Source organism: Babylonia areolata, chromosome 1 (assembly GCF_041734735.1).
Source record: "Babylonia areolata isolate BAREFJ2019XMU chromosome 1, ASM4173473v1, whole genome shotgun sequence".
NCBI lineage: Eukaryota > Metazoa > Mollusca > Gastropoda > Neogastropoda > Buccinidae > Babylonia > Babylonia areolata.
In genome coordinates this window covers 64,754,309-64,766,808 of record NC_134876.1, presented here as the reverse complement: position 1 = coordinate 64,766,808, position 12,500 = coordinate 64,754,309, and the positions used below count along the sequence as shown (strand labels likewise).

At 46.2% G+C, this 12,500-nt stretch overlaps 1 protein-coding gene across 1 annotated transcript in view; it reads right to left on the bottom strand.

Annotated features, from left to right (window-relative positions):
- LOC143286072 (uncharacterized) overlaps nt 1–10,197 on the bottom strand; it is a 144,119-nt gene extending 133,922 nt beyond the window's left edge. Inside the window, exons 1-4 of the mRNA XM_076593681.1 lie at nt 10,187–10,197; nt 9,445–10,127; nt 3,043–3,470; nt 2,029–2,934 (exon numbers count right to left, since the gene is read on the bottom strand). Of these exons, the coding sequence (XP_076449796.1) occupies nt 2,029–2,934; nt 3,043–3,470; nt 9,445–10,127; nt 10,187–10,197 (2,028 nt within the window). The remainder of the gene's footprint in view (nt 1–2,028; nt 2,935–3,042; nt 3,471–9,444; nt 10,128–10,186) is intronic.
- Between the last annotated feature and the right edge of the window lie 2,303 nt (nt 10,198–12,500).

Genomic DNA, 12,500 nt, shown 5'->3' with positions numbered 1-12,500 from the left:
GACAGGATGCACTGGGTGGTGGTGGAGGGGGGAGAGGGGTGGGGGGGGGTAGTTATAGTCCGAGTGTTCCATGTTCACTTCAATGGATGAAAATGAGCGGCGGTGAGGGGAGGGCAAGAGAGTATCACACACACACACACACTCTCTCTCTCTCTCTCTCTCTCTCTCTGTGAGAAAAGTAAAAAAATTTAAAAAATAAAAAAACACCCACGGAACAACAACGAAAAGAATCGACAGTAGAAAATAATTGACAAGGGCCTAAATCAGAAGCTTCCATCATCACAGCCACCACCGAAGTCTATCTGAAAAAACAAACAAAATACACACACACACACACACACACACACACACACACACACACAAAACAAAAACAAAAAAACAAAACGACTACGGAACAACAACGAAAAGAATCGACTGTAGGTAATAATTGACAAGGGCCTAACTGAAGCTTCCACCACCGCAACCACCACCATCAAACTCCTCCACAGCTACCTTCCTTCAACCCTTTCCACCACCCTACCTCCCTCGTCAGTGGTCCGGTCTGAATGGATATTAACATAACTGAGAAGGGGGCAGGAGAGAGGGAAGGAAAAAGGACCACCAAGTATGTGGACTAAGAGGAGGGAGGTAAACAATAATAATAAAAAGAAAGAAAAATGAAAAAGAATCTAAAAAAGAAGCCTTTTCGAAGACAAACCCAACTGCAAAGGCAGCACAGCCCATTGCAATTCAATATGGCGTCGACCGCGCTATGCAGTGGCGGGAAAAAACAGCAACAAAGCTTCCAATAAGCTTTTGACGATAGAGGGCGTCGCGCGCGTTATGGCTTGGCTTCGCTTTAGTGCTGTCTGTACCACAATGGTAATCACGGTGGTAAGCCGTGGTAGAGGAAGACATACTCCTCCATAAAGGTTGAACTGGTGATTGCGTTGGCTTTGCATCCATGGGCACAGATATTGACACTGTTGTTCTTTTTGTCCTTGTTGGATGAGAAAGAAATAAAAAACCTGAAAATATATAGTTTTACATCTCTTCGCCTTCTTCTTTTTCCATGAACTCCGAGAAGAGTCTTTGGGGTGCCGCCCAGAAGAACTGTTCACCAGATTCCTGCTGGCGTTCCGGTTGTGTGTCAAAGCATGACATTACATACGCACACGCAAAAAAACAACAACAACAAGCTAACAGCTCAGAATATTAATTTATTATAATATGTATCGAGCTCAAGCATGTAAGAAATTATTATTCGCTTGGTTTAATTTGTTGGCTGCTGACCGTTACACACAAATGTAGAAATGTTGAAACCTTGGTTGTTGTTGTTTATTTTTTGTTTTGTTTTGTTTGTTTGTTTTGTTTTTGTTTTTTGTTGTTGTTTTTTGGAGTGTTTTTGTTTTTAGTTGTTGTTTTTTATAGATAATAAAAACAATTACTGACGGCCAATGTTTCTATCTTTGAGCAGCCGTGGCTATGGTTATACTTTTCGACATGACCTTGTTATTGCCGTTGTGATCAGTCTGGTCGTTCACATGAACTCCACCATGACGCTATGCGTGAGTTTAAAAAAAAAGAAGAAAAGTTATACCTAAACATAAGAAAAAAAAAAAAGGGGGGGGGGGGGACGTTGTGGAGTGATCTAAATCTTTTTCTTTTTTTCAACGATTTTCTTTGAATCAAATGTTGTATTCAAGTCCTTACTGGTAAATGTAGCTGTAGATTTTCCATTGCAGAACGTGTTTGCTAAGCTGCTATTGTTGAATTTCTCATTTACATTTTTTCTTTTGCTTTTTATTTCTTTTTATTCATCTACTTATTTATCTATTCTTTTTAGCTAAGTCTGTTGCATTATTTACAAGCACGTGCGCGCACGCGCACGCACACACACACACACACACACAAACTCACCCACCCACACACACACACACTGACTCACTCACCTGTGTGCTCCCCACAGTCCTTATCCTCCACATCCACGGCGGGAGACGCCATGCGGTGGTGGTGCTCCTCCTCCTCATCATCATCAACCTCCTCCACCTTCTCCTCTTCTTCCTCGCTGCTCTTCTCGCCCCCGGAGAAGAGGACGTTGGCTCTGGGCGGGGCAGAACCGCAGCGCTTCTCCGCAGTCAGGAGCTGGGACACCCTGCTTCCAGAACCCCCCGCCACGTGATGATGATGTGACGACGCTTCCGCGCCCTTCACTGCTGCAGTAGCCCTGGCCGCCGTCTTCCCCTTGGACGGCACGGCACACCCCTCCCCCTTGCCTCCTTTCTTTTTGCTCTGAGGCTGGCTGAGATTCAGAGCAGCGGCACCGTCGCACTCAGGTGGTGGTGGTGGTGGTGGTGGTGGTGGGGCGGCAAGGGGGACAAGCGTTGTTGGACCCTGTTGTTGTTGAGAACTGCTGGGACCGGACACGGCGGTCCGCAACATGGACACTGATGATGATGATGAAGACGAGGAGGAGGAGCCCGAGGATGACCCCGCCGCGTCCCTTTTCTCGCCGCTCCTCGAGAGCGGGGTGCACGTCTTTGTGACAACACAGGCGCCGGAGCTTGTCGCGGAAGTGGAGGAGGAGGAGGACACCACACCGCGACCGGACACGTGCTTGAGTTCTCCCCCTTTGGCACACCCGACACCACCTCCCGAGGAGGAGGAGGAGCTCTTGTTGTCCGACACTTTGGTCTTTTGGCGGTCCTCATGGCACTTTTGTTGTTGTTGAACGTCCGAAGCGAACTCCTTCGACCTTCTGGACATGCTGTAATCCAAGGCCACCTCACCAGAGTCGTCCTCCGACCCTGTGAAGTCACCACACGGCACTGACATCTTGTTTCCCCCGGGAAAAGGCACTGAGCTACGACTGGATGAACACACCACCGCCTCCTCCTCCACCTTGGGCGGCGGAAGTCCCTTCTCCACCGTACGGTCCTGGCTCTCTCGCTGACGCTCTTGGACAAAAGACGCAGCAGCACCCTCGCTCTCGTGGCCGTGCCGGGACAGTAAAGAGGAGGTGGAGGAGGAGGAGGAGGAAGCAGACAGAGACAGGTCCGAGGCCTCGTCCCCTGTCCCTCCCTCCCCGAGGCGGCTCCCATCAGAAGAGCGCTGAGCCAGGAGAAGGACATCCCCAACAACAACGCCTTCAACAGAAGCGGCCGAGGAGGAGGGCACGGAAGCGGGGGCTTGTTTGGCGGCGCTCTGGCTCTGGCTGTCCTCACGGCAACACGTGGAGGCCGACCTACTGGGCTGCTCGCTCTTGACGGCTTTGCTGTCCGGGGGGCACCCCTTGGACATGTTGCGGATGAGCGGCCCTTTGAAGGTGCCCACTTCGGGCACGAAGGTGGTGGTGGCCTGCACCTTCTTCACCCTCCCCGCGCCCTGCTCCCCGCCCTCCGACTTGGAGTAGAGGGTGTGGTAGTACGGCAGGACGGAGGTGGCCACCTGGGACGTCACGCTGCTGGTCTTCAGCTGGGTGGGTGATGCCCCTGGCGTTGTGGAAACAGCAAGACAAGAGACAGAGAGAGAGAACCGTCACATGGGGTCAGTCACATTGGTTTGTGAACAACACTTTCGTTTACTGTATCTTTTTGTGTGTGTGTGTTTTTAACCGTGTTACTGAACAATGTTGTATGATAGTCGTGTCTGACTATGACCACAGAACAGCAGAGGAGGCATCTGCTGTCCTGACTATCTGGGCTAGAATTTGATTACAGAGGAGAGTGTCTTGCCCAAGTTATATCCCCACTCTCTGGGCCAAGAGGGTTTTAGGACAGTCCGCGTTGGGATGGTTCCCAAAGGCCAACAAATAGCCCCCAAGGCTGCAGCACTGAATAATGTGTTTCTTCAAAAAAAGAAAAGAAAAAAGCTTCTCTGTTCGTGTGTGTGTGTGTGTGTGTGTGTGTGTGTGTGTGTGTGTGTGTGTGTGTGTGTGTGTGTGTGTGTGTGTTTGCGTGTGCACATGCTTGTTCATGTACTGTGTACCTGATGCATGTATGTTTGTGTGAACAACTTTTTTTTTTCCTTTTTTTTTTTGGAGGGGGGGGGGGTACTGTCAACGCCAGGAACTCGCTATGTGGGATGTGATGGGAGCGTAAATCTGCAAAATTTGTTGTTGTTGTTATTGTTGTTGTGATGATGATGATATGGTGATTACATAGTAAACACTGTAAAACTGAACAGACTTCTGCTAAAAAAAAAAAAAATTAAACCAAAAAAACAGTGTCAACAACAACCACATAAAAATGCGTGCACCGTTACCCCCTCTTCACACTACATCCGCCCTTTAAAAAGAGAGACTCACACAGAAATGTAGCAAAAACTCTTTTCCAACTTCAAAACTTCCGGAATAAATCTTCCTCCCACGTACATTTATAATACCGTTTTTGGACAGAACAACATGAAGTCATACTGAATATAACCTTCAGCAATGTAGAATGTACAGTATTTACAGCAAAAAATATTTTTATTTCATAGAAATATTCAAAATGAAAGCGTAATTCTTTTCGTCTTTGAAGTTACCAGTCGTAACACAACTATATGATAACTCGGGTCAAAATATAAAATCATGCTGTTTGTTTATATTCCAGGTGACTGCAAAGGGATCATTTCAGCTCAGATCTACGCGTCTTCACTTTCTTCGCCTTGTGTGGAAGTAAACTGGACCGATATAATAATAATAATAAGAAGAAGAAGAATGGTAATAATAATATTGATCATCATCATCATAATAATAATAACAACAACATTACTACTACTACTACTACTACTACTACTACTACTAATAATAATAATAATAATAATAATAATAATAATAACAAAAATAATAACAATAATAATATCATCGTCATCATCATCATCACCATCATCATCATAATATTATTATCATCATCATCATCAACATCATCATCATCATAACAAAACAACAATATTTATCATAATCATCATCATAATAATATTAATACTACTCTGCTAATAATAATAATAATAATAATAATAAGATGAAGAACAAGAAGAAGAAGAACAGTAACAATAACAACATTACTACTACTACTACTACTACTACTACTACTACTACTACTAATAATAATAATAATAATAATAATGATAATACATCACCATCATCATCATAATATTATCATCATCATATCACCATCATCATCATAATATTATTATTATCATCATCATCAACATCATCATAACAAACAACAATAATAATCATAATCATCAGTATCATCAGCATGATAATCATAATACTAATACTACTCTGCAAATAGTAAGAAGAACAACAACAACAACAACAACAACAACAACGCAGACTGATGCTCACACCTCCCAGATATGAAGCTCGTGTCACAAAAAAAAAAAAAAAAAAAAAGGTTATCCAAAATTATACCCTCTCCTAATCAAGTACACATGCATTCAATTTCAAGTACCCACCCACAGACAAACGAGTGCACACAGACACACACAACCAAACAAGTACGGCCAGCACAAGGTTCAAGACAGCGTTCTGTCGACGTCGTCGTTGTTGTTGTCGCTGTTGTTATTGACGCTGATGCTGTTGTTTTGGGCCCCCTCCGGGTTGACTAAACTTGTAGATATTTCAGCATCTTCAGACGCACTTCACTAACAAGCTGACTGATTTTTTTTTTTTTTTATGGAAAGAAAAATAATAAATATTCCTTTTCTTGTGAGGAGGAAAAGTACATAATTTCATTAAAGACTCTGTGTGCGTGTGTGTGTGTGTGTGTGCGCGCGTGTGCGTGTGTGTCTATCTCTGTGTCTGTCACCACGGATAGTGTTAAGCTTCAACATGAACGCACATGACTTGTTATTAATATCGTGTTTATTGACTCCCACCCATCACCCACCCTAACCCCTCTCACCTCATCTCACCTTACCTCACCTCACATCATCCCCGCACCCCGACCCCCGCACCCACATCTCCCTCACTCCACCGCCCTACGACAGCTATTACACTTTACAGACAGTGCCATCATGACTGCGAGTCATCTGTCGCGGCAATGATTCAAACTAACAACATACAGAAAACCAACACAAAAATTAGAGACACACCATCACAGAAATACAGGCGCACCAACACATAAAATGCAGACACACCAACACATAAAATACAGACGCACCAACACATAAAACGCAGACATAAAATGCAGACGCACCAACACATAAAATCCAGACGCTCCAACACATAAAATACAGACGCACCAACACTCCAACACATAAAATACAGACGCACCAACACATAAAATACAGATGCTCCAACACATAAAATACAGACGCACCAACACATAAAACGCAGACATAAAATGCAGACGCACCAACACATAAAATACAGACGCTCCAACACATAAAATACAGACGCACCAACACATAAAATACAGACGCACCAACGCTCCAGAACATAAAATACAGACGCACCAACACTCCAACACATAAAATACAGACGCACCAACACATAAAATACAGACGCACCAACGCTCCAGAACATAAAATACAGACGCTCCAAGACATAAAATACAGACACACAAACTAAAAAAATACAGACGCTTAACACAAATAATACAGGCGCTCCAACACAAATACCACAGACGCTCCAACACATAAAATACAGACGCTCCAACACAAATAATACAGACGCTCTAACACATAAAATACAGACGCCTAAAACACATAAAATACAGACGCACCAACGCTCCAACACATAAAGTACAGACGCACCAACACAAAAAATACAGGCGCTCTAACACAAATAATACAGACGCTCCAACACATAAAATACAGACGCTCCAACACATAAAATACAGACGCACCAACACAAAAATACATAAAATACAGACGCTCCAACACATAAAATACAGACGCTCCAACACATAAAATGCAGACAAACCAACACATAAAATGCAGACGCACCAACACATAAAATGCAGACGCACCAACACATAAAATGCAGACACTCCAACACATAAAATGCAGACGCACCAACACATAAAATACAGACGCTCCAACACATAAAATGCAGACAAACCAACACAAAAATACAGTCGCACCAACACAAAAATACAGACGCACCAACACATAAAACGCAGACACTCCAACACATAAAATACAGACTCAGCAACACATAAAATACAGACACTCCAACATAAATAATACAGACGCTCCAACACATAAAATAAAGACGCACCAACACATAAAATGCAGACGCACCAACACATAAAATACAGACGCTCCAACACATAAAATGACGCTCCAACACAAAAAAATATTTGTATTTGTATTTGTATTTCTTTTTATCACAACAAATTTCTCTGTGTGAAATTCGGACTGCTCTCCCCAGGGAGAGCGCGTCGCTACACTATAGCGCCACCCAGTTTGTTTTTCATATCGAAGTGGATTTTTCTACAGAATTTTGCCAGGAACAACTCTTTTGTTGTCATGGGTTTTTTTTACGTGCGCTAAGTGCATGCTGCACACGGGACCTCGGTTTATCGTCTCATTCGAATGACTAGCGTCCAGACCACCACTCAAGGTCTAGTGGAGGGGGAGAAAATATCAGCGGCTGAGCTGTGATTCGAACCAGCGCGCTCAGATTCTCTCGCTTCCTTAGCAGACGCGTTACCTCTAGGCCATCTCTCCACTATATAGACGCACCAACAGAAAAGGTACAGACGCACCAACACAAAAAATACAGACGCACTAACATAAATAAATAGACGCACTCACATACAAAAAAAAAACGCAATAACACAAAAAAAATGCAGACAGACCAACACAGAAAATACAGAAAACAAAACACAAAATATACAGACGAACCAACACAAAAAGTACAGACGCACGCCTCCGCCTCTAATACAAGCCACACACTGAGCACTGCCTACACCGGCCTATGGAAAGGAAAGACGAGGAAATCAAGAACTAATGAAGGAAACTACCCATAAATTCTCACGGGGAATAAAGAAAAAAAAACAAAAAACGTTTTAACAATGGAAGAAATCTTTTTCCTCAATCCAGTACACTGCTCATCGTAATCATCATTTCTGATGCGCTGCAGCTAGGCTAAGCCAAACCAACTAAACCTTGTGTGGTAGTGTTTGAGACGAACAACTGTGACATCTCAACAATTTCTCTTCAAGAGATAATAAAAGTAGTCTTGTGTCCATTGTATTTCTGGAAAGACACAGTTTGCCTTAGAGGCGGGTTTACAAATATGGCTTTTGCCGAAATGAACACGCTCAGCTGGCAAAGAAGCCTCTGACTAACTAAACTCTCTGTCTCTTGTCTCTCTCTCTCTCTCCCTCTGTGTGTGTGTGTGGGGGGGGGGGGGGTGACTAACGAAAAAACAAATTGGTCGTTTTTTTGTTTTTCTGTCACTGTCTCTGTCTCTCCCTTCCTCTCTGTGTGCCCATCAACAAACAGCTTTCGCCACACAAACAAATAACAAATGAAATAAATATACACTGAAAGCTACTGTTTCACGATGTGAAACATTGGGCAGGAGAATTATTTCCTCGTGTCAAAAAAAAAAAATCAACAGATCGATTCGATCTATTGTTTTTGTACATCTCTCTCACAGCTGAGGCCATTACAACCAGCTGCCGTTTGTTCTTCCCTTTTCGCTGTTTCAATAATCAGAAAGTTTGCAAGTATATTCAGACACAGACAGAAAGAATTTATATCCTTCGTATCAGGAGCAAAATGGAACGAAAACAAATAAATCATTAAACAAATAGGCTTTTTTTCCTCTATAAACTTAATGATAAATATCCCCTGAAGCCGTTTGAGAACGAAATAAATATTGACGCTGAGCAACATACAGATCTGTTTAACCCTTTCACCGCCAGTCAGTTTAGAATGAAAAATCCCCTTGTGCTACAAACACAGAAAATAATTTATGGAGTCTACTAATAGCTGGGTGTGGTGTGTAGAAAATACGGCTGTACTACCACCGTACATAAAGAGCACTAGGTTCATGGGTAATAGACCCATGATCTGGTCACCCTTCAGTGACATGGGTCCTCTACCTAGCTGCTGCATAAATGCGAGCTTGGCAGTGAAAGGGTTAAAGGCACCGCGAGTGCTGTGTGTTTTGAAGAAGAGTGAGTTAATCAACAGAAGAGCTCCACAAACTCCGTGGATCACAAAAGCCTGGACCAAAACACTCATCCCAACCAGTTGTATGTAGCTCGCTCATCACGATCTCAGACTGTAATTCCTTCTTTGCCCGCGCCCTTCAAAAGGTGAGAACTTCAAACTTCGACTTACACAGGTAGGTATCGTTTAGCCTTTCAATAATACACTATCTTTAGGTCAGTATTGTCAGAACGTACCCCCCTCCCACCCAATCCCCACCCCTTCCCTCTCGTCTCGCCCTCCCTTTTCCTCCTCCTCAACCCCAATCCCCACCCCCACCCACCCCAACCGCCGACCCCCCTCCCTCACCTGTGACGGAGGATGAAGACACAGGTTGGGAGCGGGCGAACACACTTTGCGTCCCGCAGCTGGTCACCGGAAGTGAGGTCACGGCGCTGGCGTCACAGGAAGTGGAGGTGACGGTGACCAGGGTGGGCACCACTTGGGGCGAGGGGGCGCAACTCTTGGCGGCGGCACCGCTACCGGGGATAGTGGTGGGGGCGGAGGAGGCGGGGTCGGAGGCGCTCAGCACACCGGGGGTCAGAGTAGCCCCGGAACTGGAACTGGCGACGGAACCCGACGAGACGGCGACGGAAGCGGTGGATGACACGGGGACTCTGGTGGAACGAACGTCGCTGCTGCTTCCCGGGGAGGCCTTGTTAGGGTGGGGGTGTTGAGGGGGAGGAGGAGGTGGAGGAGGCCGCTCTTCTGGCAGCAGCGAAGAGGAGGAGGAGGCACCGCTGCCGCCGCTTCCTCCGCCCCGGCCATCCTTGTGGAGGCGCTCCCCCCCGGACCCCCCGCCCCCGCCCTTGTCGTGAGCTGCCTTCCTGCCGGGGGCGTCCACTGGAACGGTGGAGGACGTCGTGGTGGTGGAATGATCGCGGCCCTTCACACTACTACTGCTACTGCTACCACTACTCACCCGTGCCGATGACGTCGACAGTTTACTGCTAGTACCGCTACTGCTAGTCCTGCCCCCACTTCCACTGGCCCTGCCAGCGTCTTGGGTTTTGGGCGGCTTTAGAGCGACGGGTTTACTACTCGACCCAACACCACCACCATCACCACTCACACCAACACCACTCTTTTGATGAGGGGGTTCTTGTCCTGCGTTGCACGACGACACTTTCAGCTGCGCACCGCTGTGGGCGGATTTCGTTGCTTGACCTTTTAGGGTGCTTTTGAGAGAGACTGCCGAGGCAGCAGCGTCCGACCGCTTTCTGCTACTGCTACTGCTGCTGCTGCTGCTGGAATCGTTCTTGTTGGTAGCAGTAGCAGCAGCGAGAGTGCCGGCAGTTCCTGCTGCTTTGGAAACACTGGGTTTGTTGTTGTTGTACAGGAGGGCTGCAGGGTCGGCGGCAGAAGGCTTATCCGCCGCTGCTTTGCCCCCCGCCGCACAAGACCCGGCGCTACGTCTGCTGTCCTTGGAGGGAGAGATGTGCTCGTGGGGCGCTGCACCCTTCACCGCTTCCCTCCGGTCCCCCCTGCCCTGTCCCTTTAACACCGGAGTCCTGTGCACGCCCTGGGTCCTCCCACCACTCACAGTGTTTTTACTGTTACTGCTGCTACTACTGCTGTTGCTGATGACGCCGCTGGAGGAAGACGCGGAGTCCTTGGTGGTGGAGCAGTCTCTCCGCCCAGCAGCAGGGCCGGGGTCCGCGGAGTGAGTCCGCGGGGTGGAGGCGGCAGCAGGGCTGTGGTGTTGTTGATGATGATGGTGGTGGCGTCGTTCCGAGCCCTTGGAGGATCCAGGGGGCCTCTCGGCGGCACAGGAGCTGCTGCTGCTGCTGGCGTTGTCCCGAGGTTCCTGTTTGACCACGCTGAGGGGCAGGGGAGGAACCTGGGGGGGCTGCTGATGCTGCTGCTGCTGCTGCTGCAGGGGGGACGCCGTCTGCTCCAGAAAGGGGTGGCCGCCAGGCAGGATGCCGTACAGGGACTGGGAGGCCGCCACTGACGCTAGGAACGCATCTGAAACAACAATTAGAAGAAAAAAAATTATTGATATATAAAGAATGGTGTCTCTTAAAATTGTGTTTGTTTCATTCTTAATTTATCGATTTTGTCATACATTCATTCATTTCTTCTATCAGAAAAACCAACAAAAAAACCCACACAAACAAAACGTCTCTTCGGGTTTTATTTACTTATCTATTGAAACAAAGACAGGAAAAAAGCGAGGGGAACAAGAAGAAGGAATCAGGGTAATACCACAATCTACCGCTGCCGTGCGTCTATTCTTTGGAGTTGTTTCAAACGTGGCTTTTACCGTGTGTTTTATTTCTAATCTTTTTTTTCTTAACGTACACTTTTGTTGTTATTGTTGTTGTTGTTGCTGTTGCTGTTTTGGCAAACCCACGACATTCCACATCAGACCTTCTGTAAGTGGAGTTGCTACAGGGAACGAATCCGTTGCTTGTAACACATGCATCATCCTTCTTTTTTTCTTTTCTTTTTTTTTAAAGCAAATGAAAGCGACACGACAGGCGCAATAGCCGAGTGGTTAAACTAAAGCGTTGGATTTTCAATCTGAGGGTCTCGGGTTCGAATCTCGGTAACGGCGCCTGGTGGGTAAAGGGTGGAGATTTTTCCGATCTCCCAGGTCAACATATGTGCAGACCTGCTAGTGCCTGAACCCCCTTCGTGTGTACACGCAAGCAGAAGATCAAATATGCACGTTAAAGAACCTGTAATCCATGTCAACGTTCGGTGGGTTATGGAAACAAGAACATACCCAGCATGCACACCCCCGAAAACGGAGTACGGTTGCCTACATGGCGGGGTAAAAACGGTCATACACGTAAAATCCCACTCGTGAAATATGCGAGTGAACGTGGGAGTTGCAGCCCACGAACGAGGAAGAAGAAAGCGACACACTTCATTCTCGCTCACTGCAACAGTCAGCCAAACTTCTGTTTCTGATTATGGCAAATACAGCACAATAATAACCAGACATCATAACTCCCCCCCCCCTCCCCCCCCCCCGTAATGACGAAGAGAGCAGCAACGAAGATATTGTGTGGCAACGCTTTCCCAGCGTGATAATGATGGATACAGCAACAGTGAGGACATTGTTTCTGTGTCTCGTGATGAACACAGCAACAACGACAGTTGAAACAACACAGCAAACAAACAACAACAAAAAACAGAAACAAGTGCTTATATTGTAGATGTTTCTCATTATGACAGAAAGAAGATCTACAACAATATCGGAACTGTTTCACCGTTAGGATGACTAAGCCACGAACGAAGCTCAAAGTCTACGTACCAGAAGTGTTTCCCTACCATAGTATTAATGTGTACATCGATAACGACGATATTATCATCATCACTATGCTATCGGCCAGAAACCGGGAAAGCAATGGCTA